The sequence below is a fragment of the Penicillium pulvis genome (genome assembly GCF_028828015.1).
Source record: "Penicillium pulvis strain IBT 33274 chromosome Unknown contig_5_segment0_segment0, whole genome shotgun sequence".
Classification (NCBI taxonomy): domain Eukaryota; kingdom Fungi; phylum Ascomycota; class Eurotiomycetes; order Eurotiales; family Aspergillaceae; genus Penicillium; species Penicillium pulvis.
Window position 1 is genome coordinate 1,311,021 of NW_026643078.1, and position 23,278 is coordinate 1,334,298.

At 48.3% G+C, this 23,278-nt stretch overlaps 8 protein-coding genes across 8 annotated transcripts; 5 read left to right on the top strand and 3 right to left on the bottom strand.

Annotated features, from left to right (window-relative positions):
* Positions 1-72: 72 nt before the first annotated feature.
* Positions 73-2,175, top strand: N7503_007075 (ASCC2 family CUE domain-containing protein; the record flags this gene model as incomplete). Its single annotated transcript, XM_057066622.1, has 1 exon — positions 73-2,175. The coding sequence occupies one exon, from the start codon at positions 73-75 to the stop codon at positions 2,173-2,175; it is 2,103 nt and encodes a 700-aa protein (XP_056920303.1).
* A 262-nt stretch (positions 2,176-2,437) lies between these two features.
* N7503_007076 (fatty acid desaturase) lies at positions 2,438-4,184 on the bottom strand (the record flags this gene model as incomplete). The annotated part of the gene is made up of 2 exons (XM_057066623.1): positions 2,438-3,920; positions 3,982-4,184. 2 exons carry the CDS (start codon positions 4,182-4,184, stop codon positions 2,438-2,440), a joined length of 1,686 nt encoding a protein of 561 aa, XP_056920304.1.
* Positions 4,185-4,464: 280 nt separating this feature from the next.
* N7503_007077 (phosphoribomutase PRM15) lies at positions 4,465-6,781 on the top strand (the record flags this gene model as incomplete). Its single annotated transcript, XM_057066624.1, has 10 exons — positions 4,465-4,473; positions 4,523-4,567; positions 4,638-4,716; positions 4,774-5,093; positions 5,149-5,167; positions 5,218-5,227; positions 5,296-5,476; positions 5,524-5,813; positions 5,864-6,537; positions 6,615-6,781. The coding sequence occupies 10 exons, from the start codon at positions 4,465-4,467 to the stop codon at positions 6,779-6,781; spliced, it is 1,794 nt and encodes a 597-aa protein (XP_056920305.1).
* A 3,772-nt stretch (positions 6,782-10,553) lies between these two features.
* Positions 10,554-10,817, bottom strand: N7503_007078 (uncharacterized protein; the record flags this gene model as incomplete). Its single annotated transcript, XM_057066625.1, has 1 exon — positions 10,554-10,817. The coding sequence occupies one exon, from the start codon at positions 10,815-10,817 to the stop codon at positions 10,554-10,556; it is 264 nt and encodes an 87-aa protein (XP_056920306.1).
* Positions 10,818-11,193: 376 nt separating this feature from the next.
* On the top strand, positions 11,194-11,547 carry N7503_007079 (bacteriodes thetaiotaomicron symbiotic chitinase; the record flags this gene model as incomplete). Its single annotated transcript, XM_057066626.1, has 2 exons — positions 11,194-11,358; positions 11,401-11,547. 2 exons carry the CDS (start codon positions 11,194-11,196, stop codon positions 11,545-11,547), a joined length of 312 nt encoding a protein of 103 aa, XP_056920307.1.
* Positions 11,548-14,847: 3,300 nt separating this feature from the next.
* N7503_007080 (uncharacterized protein) lies at positions 14,848-16,626 on the bottom strand (the record flags this gene model as incomplete). The annotated part of the gene is made up of 6 exons (XM_057066627.1): positions 14,848-14,963; positions 15,025-15,157; positions 15,378-15,606; positions 15,658-16,262; positions 16,334-16,444; positions 16,504-16,626. The coding sequence occupies 6 exons, from the start codon at positions 16,624-16,626 to the stop codon at positions 14,848-14,850; spliced, it is 1,317 nt and encodes a 438-aa protein (XP_056920308.1).
* Positions 16,627-17,163: 537 nt separating this feature from the next.
* On the top strand, positions 17,164-17,746 carry N7503_007081 (uncharacterized protein; the record flags this gene model as incomplete). The annotated part of the gene is made up of 2 exons (XM_057066628.1): positions 17,164-17,398; positions 17,469-17,746. 2 exons carry the CDS (start codon positions 17,164-17,166, stop codon positions 17,744-17,746), a joined length of 513 nt encoding a protein of 170 aa, XP_056920309.1.
* Positions 17,747-18,881: 1,135 nt separating this feature from the next.
* N7503_007082 (uncharacterized protein) lies at positions 18,882-22,154 on the top strand (the record flags this gene model as incomplete). The annotated part of the gene is made up of 3 exons (XM_057066629.1): positions 18,882-18,968; positions 19,033-20,582; positions 20,642-22,154. The coding sequence occupies 3 exons, from the start codon at positions 18,882-18,884 to the stop codon at positions 22,152-22,154; spliced, it is 3,150 nt and encodes a 1,049-aa protein (XP_056920310.1).
* Positions 22,155-23,278: the final 1,124 nt, after the last annotated feature.

Here is a 23,278-nt window from a genome sequence, read left to right on the forward strand (position 1 = left end):
CTTTTTTCTATTCACTCTTTATCGGAGCCGAATTCCTTTTTTCTCTTCATTTTCTTTTTAGCGCATCCTAAAATGACGGGGTTCCCACCATTGGCCCCGGTACCCTCCCCCGCAGTCCGGAGGAGCATCCCATCTAATGACTGGGAAGCATGCCTGGATGCATGGATGATGCTGCTGAGCATCCGTCTGAATGCCAATGATCAGAAATTTCAGCTTGCTGCTGCCGATGATCTTCCGGCTGTCTCGTTTCTGGAGTCTTTCTATCAACATGTCGCAGCAGGGGACCAGGGTCTGCAGTCTGGACCCAAAGCTCGAAAGCTTCGGAAACTTTGCTTTCTAACTACAAGGCGTTATATCTTGACTCTTTCAAATCCTCCAGCTGAACTCTTTGATTGGAGACTTCTTGGTAATATGTGCTGCTGTTATTCGTCGAGCACGGCATTGAAGACATCTTTATCAGAAGCATGGAACTTGCATCATGACAAGATATCATCTAGCATAGAGAAAGCCAAATCCTCTATTATGGATCAACTGTCTTCAGCAAGCACTTCGTCAGTAGCCGATACCATCACAGACATTCGACGATTGACAATATTGGCTTCGGTATTACCATCTTGCGGTCAGGTCTTGATGGCAGGCTCCGACTATCTGGACACACTTGCAGAAAGCTACCAGTCACCAAAAGCTCGAAATGAGCTTCGCAAGATTCTTGTCGCCAATCTCTATGTGGGCCTAGTCTCATTATTGAAAGAATCCTCAACCAACTTGTCGTTACTACTGGACCAGCTGTTCAGCCTAAAGTCCGCCGCAGGAGTAGGCACAACCCAAATGAAAAACGAGGCTACAATCCTTTCAGATCTCATATGTAGCTCTGACTTGCTACAAAGGCTTGAGAAGTATCTCAACAGCCACCCCCAAAAAAGAGGAGAAGACCTCCTCTCCAGTCTTCGCGTTTATCAGATAGAGTCAAAACACAAGCACCACCGGTACCAAAGACGTAAGAAGGTGGACAAGGGAAAAGGTCCATCTTCTGGTCTACAGATTCAAGATGACGAGCTTCATGCACACAAGATGTCCCTTGTCCTGCAGGTCCAAGACCTCTTCCCAGACTTGGGCTCCGCCTTCGTGCTAAGGCTCTTAGATGTCTACAACGACAACCCCGAAGAAGTGATTGCCCACCTCCTGGACGACTCACTTTCCCCAGAGCTCCAAGGCTTGGATAGATCCGAGCAACTCGCACCCCTAGCGGAACCAGAGCACGACCACTTAGCACCTCGCCCAACACCTCCAGCAATGTACTCGCCACCGCTGCACTCAATACCTGAACGCAGGAACGTCTTCGATGAAGACGTCGACATCGCAGAACTAAGCCTCTCAGGGGAGTCCAAGGGCAAACTACGCTTCGGCCGCGCAGACCCTGATCTCACCGCAGATGAAGTCCTAGCAGACCGAAGTCAACACGCAACCAACAAAGCAGCCATTCTATCCGCACTGGCAGCATTCGACTCAGACGAAGACGAGCGCGACGACACATACGACGTCGCAGACGTCGGCGGCACAGTCGATGCCGTAACAGCCGGTGTCGATGCAGACGCCGACACCGAGGCGCGAAACCAGCGTGCAACCACAGATAATCTCGACATGATACTTCTCCGCGCTTACAAGGCCAACCCGGCGCTCTTCTCCCGTGACGCTGTAACGCGTCGCTCGCAGCCTCGCGCACAGCTAAAGCGTGAGACTAACATGGTGGACGAGGCTATCGAGGGCTGGGCTGTTATGCTGGTCCGGGATCCAAAACGTCTCACCAAACTTGAAAACCGACTTGCTGATGAGTTGGGTGGTTCCACTGGTGGATCGCTGAACCAGCCGACTCTCTCTTCTACGTCATATCGGAAGCCGCGTACTGGGGATGATGAAGACTCTACCGAGGGGGAGTCGTCTGGTCCTTCGGGTCGTGGGGGACACGCACATGATAGAGGTAGAGGTGGACGTGGTCGTGGAAGAGGTGGAAGAGGTGGACGGGGTGGTGGACCATCTCAACCTGGGGGCGAAGGGCAGCAGAGTACACCGGCAGCAAACAGGAGGAAGGAGGAGAACAAAGCCAGCAGGGCTAATCATAATAGGCGCCAGCAGCGGGCAAAGAAGATTGCGCGTGGAGGCGGCTTGCCGGGATGAATGTCAATACAGACTATCTGACATCAAACGCAATCTATGCAAATACTAGAAATACCAAATGGTCATGCTACAAGGTTTGGCTAGCATCTACTGTAGGGGTTCAGTGTTCATCGAGACATAAGCTCCCTATTCAGGTGAGAAGTCCGGGTAGTCTAATACTATGGAGATGTACAGCAATGTTGCAGAAAAAATCGGAAATATCAATTCGCTCGTGGGTACATAAGATCTAGAAACAAACGGCACAAGGAAAGTCATGATCACATTAGTGGTGGTGCGAAAAGACGCCCTCTGTCGCAATTGACTTGCGGCACTCCTCCATAAGGCGAACCTGCTTCGCCACGTCACCGAGCCGGCCGATGACCTCCTTGTTTCCATCATAAAAAGTAAAGATGGCGTAAGGGATACCAGTCTCCTTGCAGAACTCCAGAACGTACTTCTGAGCATGGCGCAGATTGTGGCGGGGCATGCGAGGGTACAGGTGGTGGATGGCCTGGAACTGCAGACCACCGTGGAAGAAGTCCAGCCAGGTAGGACAATCAACATCCATAGTTGTTCGCAACATCTTCTGGGGGAATGATTCATGAACACCCATGTCAGCGGTAGACATAGCGAAATGAGAGAGCGTGATTTGGACGTGCAGAGGCGAGGACACGACGTGAGAAACCAACAAGAAGACTAGTCGACTTTGCCAGTCGGGGATGGTCTTGTACATAACGCCGTAGACGAACCAATACCAAAAGAAAGCCTGGCCAGCAAACTCAAGCCATATATGCCACCAGGCTGGTCCTTTTCGCGGGGCTTGGCCCTTCAACAAGTACTCGTAACTTAATCGGTAGAGGTTGAAGCGGGCCAACATCATAATAGGGTAGTAACTATAGTTCTGGACTTTGACCATAATCTTAGAGAACGCATCGAAAGTCATGTTGCGGTCATAGTAAGTGCTGTTAAGGCTGTCGAGGAAGCGGTGTGAGATGGCAAAGAAGGGAATGTGCTCGATATCTGGGTCATGCTCCGGCTCATTGGTGACGATATGGTGGACATTGTGACTCCGTTTCCACCAGCCCAGACTCAATCCACCCATGAAATCAGCAATGATGATTCCAATCACCGTGTCCACGTGGAAATTGTGGGTGATACCCATATGGCCAGCATCATGGGCAGTGAACACAAGCTGGTGCCAGAAGCACCCGAGGAAAAATGCAGAAGTCGCCCACCAACCAAGACGAAGAAATACGTAGGCTAGAGTGGCGAAGAGAGTGTACCGACAACACTCGATGAAGTAACAGAAGTAATTGCAGTTGAATAGTCCATCGTCCTGCATGCGCACGTACAGCTCGCGGTATTTCCGTCTGATGCTTTCTTGGTTTGCCTGGTCTAACGAGGGATATTTTGCGGTATCGAACACAATTTCCTCACGTGTTCGAGCATCGAGGAAAGCTGGCCTGTGCTGCGAAGCTGTCTCTGCCTCCGCCGGCGTGGAAGCGTCGGTGTCTGTGCCTCGTGAGGACTTATTTCGGCGGGTTACAGATTTGGAGTCGACGGCATCGAAGATCGGAGAAGGTGGAACGGAACCATCTTGGCTCGAATTGTCCTGACTTGTCATATCCTCCTCGCTCGAGCACGAATCTTCAGTGCATAGGCGGAACTTGCCGCCTTGAATCGGGGGGAGAAAGTTTGTCCAGACCCCTTCGACTCGACCGATCTGATAGGCGGGCATGCGCTCTCGGGCTTCTTTTGAATGCAAACTAGAGGGAAGCCATACAATTAGCAAAGGTCGGGAACAAAGATTTGAAGTCGGAGCCATACGCATTGATTTCATCTGTCGCGTCCCTACCGACCATGTGTTTGATCGGCTTTTCACCGCCAGGGTGAAATTTGAGGAAAGCATCTACCTTGAGAACAGAGTTCTCGTAGATTATGACATGTTTCCCTTCCGCAATCAAGCCCTCAATGTACCGGCGACTCAACAGAGTGTCCTTCCGGGACGGTCGGGGAGCGGGTTTCTCCATCGTGGGAAGATGCGGTGAGTTGGAGAAGAGTGCGGGGAAGTTCGGTCGGGGGAAAAGACGGGAATGATATATGAGAAGTTCAATACATCGTATGATCGTCACAGCCGCTCGAAGTATGCATCTGAAACAGAAAAAAAAAAAAGGTTGGGAAGGCAACAATGTATCAAGGAGGTGGATCAACAAGCGGGGAGGGATCAACCGCGGTCTTTCCACGGAACTCCCGTGATTACAATTACAGAGGCAGCAACTTGAACCTTGGAACACTTCATAATCGCACGAAATGGATCAGGTACATTCCTCCAGGCTTAAGAAGATCTATGCCAGTCTGACCTGTTTAGAAATCACTGTCATCGCTAGTCGAGACATGGCTCCAGTGGGACCAGGTAAATAGCTGATGACTATGCTCGTGGCGGCGTGGCCTGACCATCAACCTAACGGGTATCCCGGATATAGGATCCCAGGACTCGCGCAGAAATAGAGCACCTTCGGGATACCAATGACGAGACCGCACTGGAGTTATGCCTACGGAACCGTACGTGGGGCTATACTTATAGTAATCTTGAGTCGAAAAGCTGACTGTGGTTTCTAGGCATTGAATTTGGCACGGCAGGCTTACGAGGCCGTATGGCGGCGGGGTTCTCCTGCATGAATTCCTTGATAGTTATTCAAGCTTCTCAGGGATTGGCCAAGTATATCCGAACTCAACGGCCTGAGATTGCCGCTAACGGCGTTGTCATTGGATATGATGCGCGCCATAACTCTCGCAGATTCGCTGAGCTTGCTGCCAATGCCTTCATTGCATTGCAGATCCCCGTCTACTTCTTTTCCCAATGCTCGCCTACCCCAATGGTTCCTTTTGGTATCAACCAATTCAAAGCCGCGGCGGGTATAATGGTTACCGCGAGCCATGTACGTCAAGAAAAGAGTACCCGAATAACAGCAATACTAACAAATGACCTGGAAGAATCCGCCTCAAGACAACGGTATGTGTCTTTATGTCATCTCCAATGAAATACTGCTGATTTTTATTTAGGTTACAAGGTGTAAGGACCTCTTTATTATCGTTCCCAGGTACCTACTCTGTTGTATGAGCTGACTTCGCCCTGCTCAGTTATTCTAGCAATGGTGCCCAAATCAATCGACCCGAAGACGGAGAAATAGCACAGTCTATTCGTGATAGCCTTGAGCCGTGGCCGGGTGCATGGGATGAACTGCAGCCTGGCAAATACTTGCATGCCGACGCCTACGAAAATATCATTCTTTCCTACAGGGCGCGGGTCAAAGAACACGCGGTTAGTAGACACCAGGGTTCCAGATCATAAAGCTGACTATTGAAAAGCTTTCGACAATTCCAGGCTGGAAAGATCTCAGCTCATTTGTTTATACGCCTCTTCATGGCGTTGGAGGTCTAGTACTTCCAGACGTTTGCAAATCGCTGGCGGTACACGACTTCTTATCTGTTCCTCTTCAGTCAGTACCGGATCCTGAGTTCCCCACGGTCAAATTTCCCAACCCCGAAGAAGCCGGGGCTCTTGATCTTGCCATACAAACCGCGGATCAAGAAGGGAGAACTCTGATCATTGCCAATGACCCCGATGCAGATCGGTTTGCAGCGGCGGAGAAGGTGAAGTTAGTGTCTCATTTAATCCTCATAGATAAGCCTTGGCTTACATGAATAGTGGCGAATGGTTTCTCTTCACTGGTAACCACATGGGCGTTCTTTTGGGATCTCATGTCCTTGATTCCTTGAACAGCGAAGGTCTGTCACAGGCTACATTGTTGACGACAACCGTATCCAGTGGCATGCTGGAAAAAATGGCCAAGTCCAAAGGAGCTCAGTTCCAAGAGACATTGACTGGTTTCAAATGGATGGGCAATGTTGCCCGAGACCTTGAACGCACTGGAAAGACCGTGCCGTTTGCCTACGAGGAAGCCCTTGGTTACATGTTCCCTTCAGTCTGCTATGATAAGGATGGTATTACAGCTGCTGCCGTCTTTTTAGTGGCATATGCCAAATGGAGATCTCAAGGGTTGACCGCGCAGGCGAAACTTCAGCAGCTGTTCGGGAAATTCGGTCACCACGAGACATTGAACAACTACTTTCGTTCCCCTAGCCCACATCTGACGGTTGAGCTGTTTCGTGGCATTCGAAGTGGCCCCTTCCTCGCCAGCAAGACTTTGGGCCCCTTCAAGATCCTCCGTTGGAGAGACCTGACACAAGGATTTGACTCCGCCTCTTCGGATAATAAACCCGATCTGCCTGAAGATTCCACCAGTCAGATGCTGACCCTATGGCTGGATGGAGGGGTGCGCTTCACCATTAGAGGCTCGGGTACAGAACCGAAGGTCAAATGTAAGTTCCATCCCCTTCAATTGTACCATTGCCCTGTATAGCCGCATATATTGAACCGGGCTGACATGCGCCACTAGTCTACATTGAGAGCTGTGGCGCCTCTCGTGACAACGCCGTGAAGGCTGTATGTGAAACCTTCCTCACAATCCTGACAGAATGGGTCCAGAAATACACCCCTTCCATGAACCACAGCAGCCGGCTTCCCACCTCGTCAGGTCACATCCTTGATATGGAGAAGCAATGACAATATGTGGATTCCTTGGGAGTAGAGAATTCTGAGACTTGACTCTTCAATTATGTTTCATGTACAATTCGAGACCAAGTAGCTAAGATTTTCATGTGAGGCAAATATTGAACAAAGAGGGCACTGCCTAGGTGCCCAGGTGTCACTTGGGTCTGCAGGTCCCCGTCTACTTACAGCACCTTACCACCTGAATTTGGTTTACTACTGGACACTTGGGCATCCAACGAAATGCAAACTGCATTTAGTGTTACACGAGCCTGGAACGGTCTCAGTTGTTGAGTTCAATCAAAGAGATGAGCATGACCCAAGGAAGCATATATCAAAGGCCTTTTTCCTGAACCAACCCCATATCTACACGCGTCACATTTGACAAGTACGACCTCGTAGAGTTGATCACCGAGCCTTTCGTCTAAGTTTACGTTATGTTTCATCCACTTCAGGGTCATCATATCCCAGGAAGCGTGCATCATACCCACCATATCCTGCCGGAGATTCTGCCCCACCGCTGTCAACATGACCTCTTCCATGGACATGCTAGGACTATCAACACAAGCGATGGTTCCCATACACTTTGTGAGCATCGATTCGCAGATCTTGCTGTAGGGCAAACTGAAAAGCATCGGCACCCTCGCCAGCTCAATCCCCAAGATAAGGATCGTCACCCTGCCCAACGCGAGCACGCCAACCATGAACAGTACGTGCAAGATCCTGCTTGAATGATCTTACAATTAATTTAATTGTCTCTAATCACTTGAAAACCAAAAGGAACGCCGATGTTCAACCCAAACCACCAAAGGCAGGCTGCCCCTTTCATAACACCAATCCGACACATGCACTGCGACATGCCCATGCAAATCCTCCCCATACACATCCAGGCTCGACAAATGAACATGAGCAGCACCAAAACTCGCCTATATATCACGGCAACCACGTCATCCCGCCTGGGGCCAGGCGGCATATGATACCGCTAGCCCCAACGAGGCAGAACCAGCATCATTACCACCATGCACATGAACCAGCTCCAGTGGAGCCTCAGGTTCATCATCTATATCAGCATATGTATTTTGCTCATGGTGCACTTGATCCTGAACCCCTCTACCATGACCCCGAGGAAAACCCTGACCTTGAAGAGAGTCCTCGCGATCGCAACAAACCTCGCCTGCGTATTCGTGAAGAAGATTTGCTGTGGGGATATGGGCCTCCTTTGCCTATGCTGACTGTACATCGTCGAAAAATGGATCAAAGGAGAAGGAAGACTTGACTAAGGGGTGTTGTGTTGCCTCCGTCTACATTGTTAATCAACGGTGTCTGGGTGCAAAATACATATGTAAGCATGGATTTTCGGGTGTTGTGCTATTACGTCTGTTGATTAAAGAATAAAAATGTGAAAAACGATAAAGCCAAGGCCATGGGAAGAAATAAAGGATATTCAAAAATTTGATTTGAATTACAAAAAGGTGTTGGATGCACCTACCTACACCTGGGCACGGGTGAGAAAAGAAGCAAAAATTAATGTTTGGAAAAAGACCAAAATGAATCTCCGATAGGGGGAATCGAACCCCCGGCTGTCGTGTGAGAGACGACGATGTTAGCCACTACACCATATCGGAGGGGGACTACGAATTACTCTCTTAGGTTTAGTCTCATTATTTTTGGTTTAGCGCCACCGGTCTCCGTGCGTGCCTGTGCGTGGTTGTATACAGCCCCCCAATTCCCCCTCCCACCTGGCATCTCAATTTCTCTTTTCTCGCCCCCTCATCCCCCTGCACGTCGCAATTGAGGCATTTTTGCTATTGATTCGGATCACCGAACCCCGTTATTTTACGTCGCCGTTGGGCCTCGTCCACTACGAGCCCGTAGTGCACTCCCTCTCATGCTCTCAATCGTGGGACTGGTCGTTATCGCTGGGGCTATGTTTTTCCCTCATTAAACCCGGTCAAATCGGCGATCCTTGGAAAAATGAGTTATGAGTGCTTCCTGTTGTCCGGATGTACGGGTCTAACGCCGGTATTACGAATCGGTTATCTAGCGATCAGCCAGTCAGAAGTTGGACTTGCGCACGGTCGGCGAGTATGGCTTGGAATCTGCCTTGGGAGACAGAAATGCTGAGAGTGCCCTGAGATTAAAACTGATATAGCCCAGATAACTACGCTTGGCGAACCTTGATCGACGCGCTCACTTTTATAAGCACTGATACCTTCGGATAATACATAATATCTATGTATGTCTATTTGTAAAATATATCCCGTGGTCATTGTCGCCCTTACTAGATTCACGGATACCTGATATCAGGTCAGGAGTGTTACGTTAGTGGATACGAATAGTGCAGCTGCCTGCGTATCAGTTCAAGTTTCATTTTCTTCACTAGGTTCTAAACGATTGGCAGATAGAGCAGGACCAGTCCAGTGGCAATGAAACTAGGCGTAGGCGGATATACAGTTTCCTTCCCGAAATAGAACTACTCTATGCGGTGGTGGAATAGAAGAGCTCAATCAACGTTGTTTGCTCTTTGACCTCGGTTGTAGAGTGCGGATTTGCTACGAGTCACAAATCGCAAACCTCCATGAAAGGATCTCTCTGCTTAGATCAGAAGATTGTAAGATACCATGCTGGTTTTGGTTGCTCTTTACAGTATGTCTTGGGGTATCCCGTAAATCAAGATAAAGCCATTCCGACAGATCGGCGCCGGGCGATCTGAATCTCCGCCTAACTTGTCGACCCACGTCATTCCGCTATTAACAAAGTACTTTGTATTTCGTTTCGTTCTCTCGAAATAGTTCGTGGCTCGACGGGTGTACGACTCTTCAGATGAGGGACATCATCGGTCGGGGATAGATTGATTGGAAGACTCGATAAATTCAACGAAAAACTCACCGATCTTACTCTGCCGCGTGTTCAATTGAGATCGTCTTCTCCCGACCTTCAAAGGAGGCATCGTAACAAACCTCTTCATTTGGAGCTAGCAGACTCATGGACATTCGCGCGGAGCAAGGGGTTTAAACTGGTGGTGTGGGAAATTGGGTGGCTAGCAATCTCTTCAAAGCCTCCTTTTGAGCTACTTGAATTAGTTTTTTTTTTTTTTTTTTTTTTTTTTGGTCTGCCTTGGTAGTGCAAAAGATACTCATGGCTGATTTTGTTGTTCATGAGCACCTTCAACATTCTCAACTGAAAACTGAGCCCTCCACAAAAGCGCGCAGGTATGGAAGTTTCATGTTGAACGGGCGGATGAGAATAGATTCCTTCGCGGTCCTATTGATTTCATACTAGGCCATAGTCAGGCGCCCACTCTTCAGACCCTCTTCATCAACTAACAAATATGGGCCAGGATATGCATAATAGAGTACAGTGCCAGTATGCGTAAGATAAATAGACGTGAAGTCTGCAGTTTCAAGGTGGGCCCAGCATAGATAATCCTCCACTGAGCGATTAGCAGTGCTAGTGGTTGCTGGATTAAAAATAACCTCTGATGGTATGTAATTGGTGTGTAGACAGTGTCCAACATCGATACCATAGTTATACAGAAGTATAAGAAATTTCACCCATCGCGCGTGATTCATGGGATTGGACTTGTCAACAGGCGTAAGACAATTCAGCCCTTGACAATTAGTCGGTTAAAGAGTTTCATAAACACGTTCTAATGCTTCAGCTGGATATCGAAGACCTTTATCAGGTTCATTTCGAGATTTTGGCACTTCTGTACCTGGTAGTCCGACGGGAGCACGTATTTGATACGACTAGGGGAGAATAGTCAGTTTAGAAGACTTTGAAAGATTTAAGAAGTTGGATTCACAGCACGAAATTCCTGCGTAGCTGAAGCCCACTTCTCAACCAGTTGCCGCCGGTGCTTTAGCTCATATCCCACGTCCGAGGTAGCGCCTGCATCTACTACAGAAACCCAACTCTCTTGTACAAAGAGTAGCCAGCCCTTGACCTCCTCTTTGGCATAATCGTGAGACAAGTCTGTTTCTGGGTGTGGTTGGATTGAAGAGGGTACTCCTCCTGGCCAGTGCTGAGCGGATTTAGACGATGGCGGCATGGTGTGATAAATTGTATTTGGGGTCCAAAGGCTTGTAGGGGTCTATGCAATAAATGATTCAATTAAATAAGGACGTGGAAGAGAAACCTTCGCCAACCGCAAGCTTGACTACCTAGTGGGGCCTTTAACTTTGTTGGGACCCTGAAGCCGAACCGAAAATCGTAAGGGATCTTTTGTGGGGAATGAACGGCTGGGGCGGAATTAAATTTGCTCAAGAAACTAGTGCCTGAATTTTCCCTGAGTACAGTAAACATTTTAACGATCAGAAACAAGATATGAAAAATTTTCAATCTAAGCGATGGCTCTAATCTAGATCAGGACTAAGTCAACAGACGCTAGTATAAGCTAAACTAGTCTTTGCTGCTAGGTTCCAGGCATGGCCCCCCGTCGAAACTTTCAGCCTACTGGACCCTATCCGCTGCCTCACTGGATTTTCCTCATCGCCTCTCTCTCCACCTCACGGCGTTCTTATGGGTGTACGGTCACTTTCAAGCCCCAGACGACGTTGTTCAAGAGAGCCCAGGATCCCGAGGCAAAGGCCGTGTCTATATGATTGATGGGTATAGTTGAATGGTGCTAACAGGGGGTAGGGGTGGACGTCACTGATGAGAACTTGAACAACCCAATCGCGCTTTTTACGGAAGACGGGAAGGGATATCTTGACCACGCAGCGCGCGATCTCGAGGGAATGATGGAAGAGCTGAAGCTTGAGACCGATGAAGAGAAGTAGGCAATGATCACACCCGTACCCCACGCAAGCTATTTGCAAGAACACAAAAATTCCTACCATCATCACTACTGATCTTTTCGGGTCGCGTGTTAAACAATGGTACGCGTTTTCAATGATTAAAGCTCATCATTGCTCGGTTTCTTATGCAGGAACTATCTGCACATGTGTCTCCGGTGGGTATGGGCTCTACGGCTATATCTTTGTGTCAAAAGTACTGGAGTTTGAGACGAAATTGGAACCTCCAGCCACGGTAGCTAGCCCAAATATGACGAGTTCAGCTTGAGGGGCCTTGAAATTTGACCAGCTATTGAATCTCCTTGTCCATGTCTTCTTCTCGCTTAACTAGTTGCTCGCTTTGTACTGTAGTATATACATGCCTCTTTCCCTTTGTAGAAGGACTAAATATGATAATTGTTAAATGTCCTCGGAATTATAGCTAAGTTAGGCTGTAATCAAACGAGTCGAAATATTTAGTCTATGTTGAATCATTTCCGAGCTTAACGCAATGTTAGCAACGTACTTGGCCATGTCTATAGGGGCTCACAGTGTTTATGTGATAAACATCCATATGTGCACACATTGCTATGAGCTAAATGATGGGTCTAATGGCGGGTTCCCTATCCGCTGGTCTATATATCACATTGAATATAAGCTGTTCGCTAGGAAGGGTGGTGGTATAAAACTCTGTGTTTCTTGTATCTCTTGAAAGGTAAAGAGGTAAGAGGGCAGAGGTAGACCCATAGATCTATGTTCTTTCAGAGGGAATATGTTGCCTCTTCAGATCACATGTGCATTAACTAGTTAATGGTTTCTGAAAAGGAACCTCGCTATCCCGATACAAAACTGATTGGCGAGGTAATATCCAACTGGGCGTTTTTATAAAATCAGAAGCTTCCTGGGAACCTCTATTTTCCGAGTCCGCGTAGAGCAACTGCGGCTATAATTTTGCTTTTTGTGGTCGTCAGGATTACTTGCAGTTGTCTGCATAAAGTCCGGAAATATCACACCATACTTTTCACTCGACCTATAAGGGATTGGTGTATGTTTGGTGAGCTGCATTTCAGATAGCCACACTCCGTTGCCTATTATTCTACTCGGTCTTTGTTATCAAGAGTCTTAGAGCTCCGCACTTTGAGTACGAGAGCAAACCAATTTCAAATCCAGAAAATCTACTAACTGCACCGTATGATAGGTTATAAAATGTTGCTCATGTAAATGATCGCAGTATAATTTTAGGGAGCTTTATTCAAATGAATGACAACTCCAATTCTCTCCATACCCAGATTTTGTGGAGACCACTAAGCTAACTCTGACATCTGGTTCAGACAGGTCTCCGTCTCCAATCACGCACGTCCGTATGTATCCCAAGGGCTTGAAACATTTAAAGCCCTTAAAAGACCGCCGTGTAGCTAAGAAGGATAGCATCCCTCCTAGAAATCCCAACTATATATATCAATACACACTTGGAACATTTGATTACATAGTCTGGGTGGTGGTACGTGAGAATATTGACGCATTCATAACGATTTGAGCCTTGCAGTGAATGTTGAATATAGCCAGCATGGAATTTTGTAAGTATTGTAAGCAGGAAGATCATACATACTTCAAAGGACATCTGCGTGCACATGTGTGGACAGGGTAGATCTATATGTGAATCAAGGCGACTGGGACATGTATTTTAACATTGAATCAACCCTAGTACTATGTGATAGAATGGGCGGTTCTTGAATGTTCTTATGACACAATCCCTGTACATACTTACATATACATAGGTATTAAATCCACATTTTATAGAGTGGCATCACTTGATTGTCACATGTGCACATGTGGAATCTTTGGCCGAACAGGCACTCAAGTGCTAGACATTGATTGGTTCCAACTTTTAAATTCTATGAGTGCTAAAAGAGAAAATGAGCCTGTATACATCGCTCTAGAGCTTTCAAAATTGGAATCTTGCAGGTCGACCGGATTAAAACCGAGAGTTCGATGTAAATGTAGCGTAGGTGACACCTGATCAGCGAGGCGGTAGAAGATGGAATTACAACACCCCCCACCCCCGCCCTTCCCCAAATGAAACCCTTCCCCAAATGAAACCCCTAAAGTATCATATGAACATTTGAAAGGTTGCGTATAGGCATAGATAGGCCGTGGATTCGGGAGTCTCAAGCTAGTAGACTGTTCCAGTTACCAAACATTGTGGCGACGCCGAGTCCACCATATGTGATCTCTCCAGAAATTCTAGTAGTGAAGACCTTAAGTCCAATGAATTTAGAACTGACACTACTACGGTAGTAACCGAGACTATGACTGTGACGAGTATAGCTGAAAATGCATGCCGGCTTAAAGGCGAGATCGCCTGTCAAACTACATTCAGCCCGACAAGCGTACCTACCTATCTCATGGACCCTGCACTAACGCAGGAGTCTACGGCTCTGCCTGTTCCTGCCTTGGAATTCGCAAGACCACCAGCACAGCAGCAACTCCAACAATCACACTCTCAGTGACTTCCACCACGACCACGACAGTGACTACAAACCCAGCCGCCTGCGCTACCCCGGGGACCTGCTTCACCTATGTGTCAACTCCCTGTGGCCCGGGTGGCCTCCAGGAGTGCGAGTGCGGCAGTGATGTAAACGGAGACAGTGTCCGCTTCTTGGATACTTTATGTGGTGCTTTTTGTGCAACAAATGCGGATTGTGGCAACGGTTTTAGATGCTTGACTGGCGGTTGTTGCCCTGGTACTACCTGTGTTCAAAAAATGCCAGGCGGTTGTAGCTAATCTGACAAACGAGGTGCTGATAGTAGTCCAGGCATAAATCTGTCTTTGCGGAAGTAGCTTGAAGCGGCATGAGATGGGGATTTCAAGTTCGGGGCCCTTATGAAATTCAAATGTTGATGATCGCTCAGTATGACCTACATCTCCAATGAATGAATACAGGTTCTCGAGTTCTGTAGACTTTGAGGCTGTTTCTATTGTTCTGATTGGTTGTTGGAAAGGGGAGGCGAAGCCGTAGAGAACGCTGGGGGGGAGAAGGAGGAAGGAGGAGCTCTGGAACAACAAAAGGGGACGGGAACAGCAGCAGAACCCACACCACCTGGGAGGTGGAAAGGGACCGTGTCGCGAGGTCCGATAGATGACATGTTCCCTTTCCACCTCCCTTCATAGCAGAAACAGGAATAACAGTACTTAATGACTCCACAAATTCAACAAAGACCTCAATATTGCTTACTATACCGCGTTTTTAATTAAGATAGTGTAATCCTCACGTTGGAAGGTATCAAACGACTCTTCATTTGAAGCTAGTACTTAGTACTGTTAGTAGCGAGGGTACCGTTGGTTAGGATAATCTCGAGGCCGGAGCCTAGGTTCTTGAACTTAGTGTTATTAGTGGTACATAGGGATATAGAATTAGATACTATAAGCCTTAGTGTAGTTAATCTTATTAGTAACGATGTTGATGGGAGACTGGAACTTACCCTTGGTATAGGCGCTGTTACTATCGTCTAGGCTGTACCAGTTAAGAGGACCACCCTTGTTAGTATAGTTGTAGTAGTTGATGTCGACGGTACCGTCAGCAGCACGGGGATCGTCCCGCGGATCAGGGCTTATCTTGATTTACAGTTTCTTGGCGTACGAAAGATGAGATACTGTGTAGAGAGACTTGATGAATTTAAAAAGGCACTTGAATTTTCTTCATTTTATCATTCAATTCACATCGTCTGCTCCCTGTCTTGATATCATCATAATGATTTGAATGGACTCATAGGGTTCGGCCAGGAGGAAGAGGAACGAATGAATATCGGGGGTGTGAGAAAATGGGGTCCAGCACCCTATTCATAACCTGCTTCGTGATTTTGCCGATACTGTTTGGTGCGACGAGGCTACTTAGGGGATACTCGCCCCCGCGACCCTCAGCCTCGAGAGCCAAGTAGCCCGGGGCATAGAGCTCAACATCACTGGTCCACTGCTCTCGGTCACAGAGTTCCATTGAGTTGGGGAGCTGGTTCGCTTCCTTGGCTTGGCAGAGAAGATCGACGAATGGTAGGTCCATGTCAAGTCTCATATTCGTTAATTTGCTGGGCTGACTTGGTAGGTCAAAGGGTACTCACGGGGTGTTTTGGTGTCCATAAGCACCCCTGCAATGCTTGACACTGTCAAAACTAGACCAATTCTCGAAGGCGTTCAGGTATGGCATTTTCATATTAAACGGGCGGATTTCAACGGACTCTCTCACGTCCCCGTTAGTTTCAAAGGTGACAATTGTCAGGCGCCCGCTTTCCAGGCCTAGTTCATCAACCATCATATATGGTCCTAGATTACCAAGATAGAGTACTTTGCCAGTATGTGTGAGGAAGATAGACTTGAAAGTTGCAGTCTCAAGATCCGCCCAGGGTAGGTAGTCCTCTACTGAAGGATCGGTAGTGGTTTCGGGGTTGAGGGTAGCCTCCAGTGGAATGTGGCCATTGATTAGACAATGCCCGACCTCAATGTCATAGTCGTACATCAGAATCGCGAATTTGACTAATCGCGCCCGATTCTCAGGATGTTTCTCATCAACAGGGGCGAGACAAATCAGGCCGTTGGTTTCGCATGGCTGTGAAGTTTCATAGAGACCTTCCAATGATTCCGCTGGGTATCGAAGGCCTTCAATGTGATCATTCTTCCTTGGCCCCTCCGTACCTGGAAGACCCACAGGTGCACGCGATTGGTACGCCTGGATGAGGGAAAAGAAGAAGTTAGCGTAATGGACGGAGATTTGACGGAGTTGGACCGAAGTGAATTTACATCACGAAACTCCTGTGTAGCTGAAGCCCATTTTTCTACGAGTTCCCGTCGGTGATTTAACTCATAGTTCTCATCGGAGGAACCTGCATTCGCTGCAGTAACCCAGTTTTCCTACCTTCATGTAAGCACGGAATTTGAGAGGCCAATGCAGATGGTATCACGATTTATACCTGTACAAAAAGTAGCCAGCCCTTAACTTCCTCTTTAATCTCATCCCAAGACAGATCTGGATCTGGGTGTGGTTGGATGCAAGTGGGGATGCCCCCTGGCCAGTGTTGAACGGATCTCGGCATCGTGGGTGAGTTAGCGTAGGGGTCTAAGGGTCCAAAGGGCACTGGTGACGGATTATTAATATTCCGGATCTATCCCAACCTGCGACTAGCTTGTTTCCATGTTGTGGCTCGGAGCGAACGCGAAAAGTGTACGTAGTTGCACCAGTTTCGGGACGCACTGTAATGATCCTGGAAATTTAACCCTAGGCTGGCGGGTACGTCGGCTGGAGCTGCTGGACACCTGTTTAGCCTACCTTAGTGATAGTATCTATCTAAGTATTACTCTGAAACTTGGCGAATGCGCACCGACCTACCAAGTTACTGGCTCCTGGTGTTTATCTCCGGCAAGCTTTAAGTCAAGAACCCGATATCCCGTTTCCGTTTTTCTAATACAATATGTTGACAATAATCACAATAATGCGGACCGTTGCAAAGATCCTATTCCCCTGTCTGGTGATTTCAGTCACATTGCTCGCGTGTTGGCAGCTTCTCCCCCATCCACTCCAAACAACAATACAAGTACGCACCCAAACACTAGCACAAGAGCAACAACCACAGATGGAGAGATTCGATTGTGTGCAACATGAACCTGAAAGCCGCTTCTGGCTAACCTATGGCTCCGGCCCTGGGGTGATGGTCTTCGGGTACCCCTCCGAGGGTGGTGTCTATATCCTGCGTGGCTGTTTCGGCGTAGAGCTGGACTTTCTTGGGCTCGACCGGTTTAATGACACCGAACGCCCATCCAAGTTAGATCCCGATTGGCAAGCGAAAGAGGATGCACACTGCGACAGGAGTCAGTTACCATTCTCCTTTCCCCTTACTTTCTTTTTTTAATTTTTTATTGCATGTCTAATGTCTAAAAGTGCGTCGCCTCGGCGCTACCTGGTGGCGAAGAGAATCCGATGAATTTTTGGAGCGTGAACTAAAGCACCCAAAGTCTACGGATGGCTATCTCCGAGTGGGCTGGCCGGCTGCAGGTGGTGTATGGGTATTACACACGACATTAGATAACGCAGGAGATATAGGGGCAGCGCGGATCCACAACGCGCATAATATGGAGGAACGGTGCAGGTGGATCAAAAAGCTGGGAGGTGTCTTCTACGCTGACCCCAAGGACTGCCCCCATCTTGATCTTCCTTGACCTTTTTTTCTTTAAGAACCATGGGGTTCAGCCAACAGCTAGCTAAATCGACGGTTCTCTCTTCGGTAATTGTCCGCCGCTAGACATGGATTCGAACGAGTGGAAAAATGCATGATAAAAACTAAGCACTGTTCGGCGAGCAGCTAATTTCTGTAGCCTTGTTGATGGCGTGATAGCTTCTGCACTTTGTCTTGTACTGGTATTGATTTTTATTCTAGTGGATTGTTGAGGGGTGGCCATGTCGGCGGGGCGATAGCGGGCGGGGGCAACTAGTAGTAAATACTACAGTTACTGCGCTATCCTCATGTGGCTTAACAAGGGTCCAAATATCATGTTTTCAGGGTCTAGTACACAAGCTCCCTTTTCTCTCTTTTTCGACCCCTCTCACCAGTCATTTTGAATTCCTTGGCGTAATCTCGCTAAAAGGCTTTACGGTCAGATGTCGGACCGCCCAGAAAATTTAGCATGGATACCCATAAAAGTGGATTGCTTCGGTGTATCTCGCCGCAAAGCTAAAGAGATACCGTAGAGAAATCACGCATTCCGCCCCCTCCGAAACGGATGAGCGAGCAAATGGGGTGTAAGACAGCAACTATTGGGCCCTGGTGGATTGAACATTGCGGTGCTCGACGCTATCATTTAGTCTTGAGAAGTTTCATAATGTCGCTTAGAGTTTACCCCTGCAATGCGCATAGAGCTGTTGAGATATCAGGCGTTTGCAAAAGCATCTAAACGAGAGATCTAACTATGCATCTATGTGCTGTTATGCCATTTGTTGCAGACTAATACGAAGCCAGACAAAGCCACTGTAATGGCACCTGCAATGAAGAACAAGATGAAGTACTTGGATTTGTCGTACACTGTCTTAGGGCTCTCCGAAACTGCTCAACGCTAGACTGGTCATTTAGTCCCCTTTCGACACCGCCACAAATACTACCTCAAAGGCTGCAATTTCTTTTCTATCTACCTAGCGTCGGAATGTTGGCGAAGATGTGACCCTTTACGGAAGGGCAAGATGGTGTAGCTGAGACCATGGAGGCGACTGGGCCTTTAGGAAAGAGATATAAAAGATAAAAGAGCCGTTGTCTCGTAGTTGTCTGTTTTCACACCTCTCCCCTCGCTCACATCGGCGACAATGAATCGATTTGCAGTGCTTGCCATGGTGGTAGCCTTGCAGGTCATCCACCAGGCAAATGCGAAAGCTGTGTTTGCACATTTCATGGTACCTCCGTCCAGTCTGAACTTTCCTGTTGAAATGAGCGAGAAGGACACTAATTCTATTCAAGGTCACAAACTCTGGGAATTACACTGCTTCCGACTGGCAGTCCGACATCGGACTGGCCATGGATGCCCACATCGATGCATTTGCCCTCAACATGGCATGGGAAGACGACACCAATAACCCTTCCGTGGAGATGGCTTTCACTGCTGCCAATGTGATGGGATTCAAACTGTTCTTCTCATTTGACTATGCTGGTAATGGACCTTGGGACCAAGATGTTGTAACCAGCATGATCCAGCAATATAGCTCTAACTCTGCATACTTCCAGTATAATGGGAGGCCTTTTGTGTCCACATTTGAAGGACCTGGCAATGCAGATGACTGGGTAACAATTAAGGCAGAGACAAATTGCTTCTTCATGCCGGACTGGTCTTCTGTCGGTGCTATGCCAGCCGTGGGATTGGCAAATGGCGTTGCTGATGGATTGTTCAGCTGGTCAGCGTGGCCATGGGGAAATCAGACTATGGATACCTACACTGATGCCTCATATATACAATATTTGGATGGGAAACCATATATGATGGCCATTTCTCCCTGGTTCTATACCAATCTACCAGGATATAACAAGAACTGGCTTTGGAAGGGTGATAGTCTCTGGTTTGATCGCTGGCAAGAGCTTTTCGGTCTCGACCCAATGCCAGAATTCGTTGAAATCATTTCCTGGAATGATTATGGTGAATCCCATTATATTGGCCCGATTCATGACAATGCTATGGCTGCCTTCGATATCGGTGAAGCTCCATACAACTATGTGCTAGGTTATCCACATGACGCCTGGCGCGACCAGCTTGCTTTTTTGATCGATCTGTATAAAACTGGAAGTGCATCAATGGGAAGTGATAAAGTTACCTTCTGGTATCGCCCTAACCCAGTATCTTCTTGTAGTTCTGCGAACACAACAGTCAACACCGCCTCTCAATTGCAAATTGAATTCGAACCAGCTGATGCATTGGAAGACCGGATCTTTGTCATGGCATTATTCGGTGACGGCAACGCTGCGGTGTATGTCAATGATCAAGCCGTGGAGTGGGACTTTGAGCCGCAGACCGACGTTATAGGGGATGGTGATATTGGAGCTGGTATCTGGTTTGGCAGCGTCGCTGCATTCCCTGGCAATGTTATGGTCACTTTGTTTGTCGGCGAGGAATCGACTAGCAGTGTTCATAATTTGGAAATAACCTCTACGTGCGATGAAGGCTTCAACAACTACAATGCGTGGGTAGGAAGCCTTGGAGGGCCGCCTGGCCTCTCCTCTACGACAATCAACATAGCAGACCAGGTATGTGTGAAAGGGAAGGGTGCCTACGATTTCAATGACCTTTGCAACTTTACTTGCTCCTACGGGTATTGCCCTGTCGGCGCATGTACCTGCGAGCAGATGGGCGTTGCCCACACCAAGCCCAACGCGACGGGAACACTGGGCTACCCAGCAGAAGGGAGAGATGCCAACTATGCGGGTCTATGCAGCTTTGCCTGTAACTATGGCTATTGTCCGTCCAAGACGTGTGACACGACAGAACATTATGCGAGAGAAAGTGGAAGCAATACAATATGGTACGTAGTGTAATATTGGGTAGCGATAAGGAGAAGAAGAAGATCTACGAGAGGTGAAGCCTAAGTGGTGGGATAGAAGGCACTAGTCCCAAAGGGGACATCAACAAACGACCCATGCCGGTGCCAACAGTCTCGGACTTCCTGCCGCCGGCCTGTGTTGCTGGTACTGGACCCGGTCCAGTCTCCGGATTATGTTCGTACGCTTGCAGCTATGGATATTGTCCCATCAATCTATGTTCCTGTACACAAACAGGGGCTCTCGTGCAGCCGCCCGGCCAGACAGAGGGTCCTGGTATGGCAGGCTCCGGCTATCCCGACACCTTTGACAACCTCTGTGACTTTGCCTGCAGCCGAGGCTACTGTCCACCTGGAACCTGCATATCGGAGGCGGAGCAGGATATTACGGAGGCGGAGCAGGAGATGACGGAGGCGATTGCCACGACAGGTTATAATATTTCCGACTTCGCTGACTTTAATCTTACCATCCTGGGGACGGCGCTGATTGGCAATGACGGGTGCACCGCCCTCCAGAAACAGCAGATCAGATCGGGCTGGGTGCAGTCCTGGAAGATCATGAATTACATTTATAAGGTGGCCAAAGCTGGCATCGACTTCAACGAGGCCGCTGCTGTCGAGTACCTGGGGCCACCATCGATGAATCAGGACCAGTGGAGCAAGTACAAGGCTATATATCTGAACCTTGCCACCATTCAGCCCGGCTGGATCGACCTGTTCGCCTGGAAGATTGCGGTCCGGTGCGATGACCCGTACTTACAATGCTCATGCGGGAGAGACGTCAACACCATTGCCTACACAGTGCAGAATGACCCCAAACACGGGGTCGCATCCATCAGCTTTTGCCCGCGGTACTTCTCGTTACAAACGCTAAATGACGCGATGCACTGGGCAGACACCACGAAGAATGATCCTAGTCTATACGCCGACCTGATTAACTACTACAACAATCAGGCCCTGGTGTGGATTCATGAATTGCTACACATCGACTGGGTGTCGACGGCCTCGAGCAGTGGAGATATTCACCATGTCACTGACATCAAGGTGGGATACGAGCGAGGGGAGAAAAAAATAATGACGTACTACAAAGCCTACGGGCCGTGGGCGTGCAAAGCACTGGCGCGCTTGGGATGGGCCACAGGCGCATGGACCATTTTAAACGCCGACAGTCTGACCTTGTATGCCTTCGCCAAGTACGTCCAGAACGCTCTTGGCAACATCTACCCGCACCTCCCCTTGGCGCCACCGCCCCCAAAAAACGCGGAAATTCCTTTCCAGATCGACGACCTTTTCACACTCTATAACAATGGCACCGGTGAACCGGCCTCGAACACCACCCTCGACAACGACTTGGAGTGGAGTCTAAGTCAGGGGGTCTGCGCCGCTGCCGACGATGAGGATGGCGATGAGGCCGCCAGTGCCGTGATGACGACTATGACCACCTGGCCTGTTGAGACAGACTACCCTTCGGACTATCTATCCAGTTGGTCATCGTGGGCCGGGCTGACGCCCACAACCACAGCGGCAACGGCCACGGCAACCGCACTTGGACTATGAGCATCTACAGCGAGGTAAATTGTTGTCTGCACAGCATATGACAACAGCAGCTGCGACAACGATGGGAAGGGGGATGCTTACACGGTAATGAAGGCTGCCATAACTACAGCGCAGACGACCAAGATATAGAGAATTGGATAGCCTTGAAGTGCGGCCTTTAACTTGAAAATTGTTTGCATGTATTGAAGATACTTAGCTGTCTTCTTTGCCTGTAGCATTCGGCTCTATTTAATAATGTGATGGTTGGCAGTAATTACACCAGCTGGTGTAGGACATTTTGAGTACTTGGGTGTGGTTCTACAGTGGTGTCTATACATGTGTTTTGGGGAGTATATACCAATAGATTTGTTGTTCGCAGTGTGACCCCGGTGCTATCGTCACCTTTGCTGCGGTTGTTTACAGCCTTCTGTCCCTGCACACCATTGGTTAACCCTAGCTCAGGGAGTGGTTGAAATAACAGCTTCCATCTCATCTTAAATAGCTTTAGTCTCATCTTTAGAACGTATAAAAGTGCTGTTTTTGGAGCAATTCTGAATCGTTTGATATGAAATCGAGATCTCATTGTCACATATCTCGACCTAGGGCGCTGCCGAGAGCACATTTTCAGCTTCTTCTACTTCAATGAGTCTCCACGACGCGAAATCCGGCACTAACAACCCTTTTATGCCTCACGACTATAGGAAATTCCCACAATCTTTCCCGGGGCATGGGCTAGACCCCGAAAGCTCCCCTGAAACTCGATATATCCCCCAGATCACCAGAAGACCCCAGGATCATCCAATCAGTAGCGAAGATCAATGGCAGCTCCCGTTTCAAGGTCACGGAGTTGACTAGGCGAGGACATATGTGTGTAGTATGCACTGGAGTTGCAAGATAGTATGTAGAATAAGACAAAGACTAATCCTTGAGAAACAGACTGATTCCTCAAGTGCACTGATTAAATACACAAGAGAGTGGGACAGACCTCTCTCTGATCAAGTCGTACAGTTGAGTTTCGGTTAGGGATCGGGATGGCTCAGACACCTCATCGTCCTAGTTCATCACTCTGCCCTGATTTCCCGATTAGGCCATAACAGCTACCGGCGACTCGGGAAGAAGTCCAAAAAGGCTTAGCTAGTATAGCC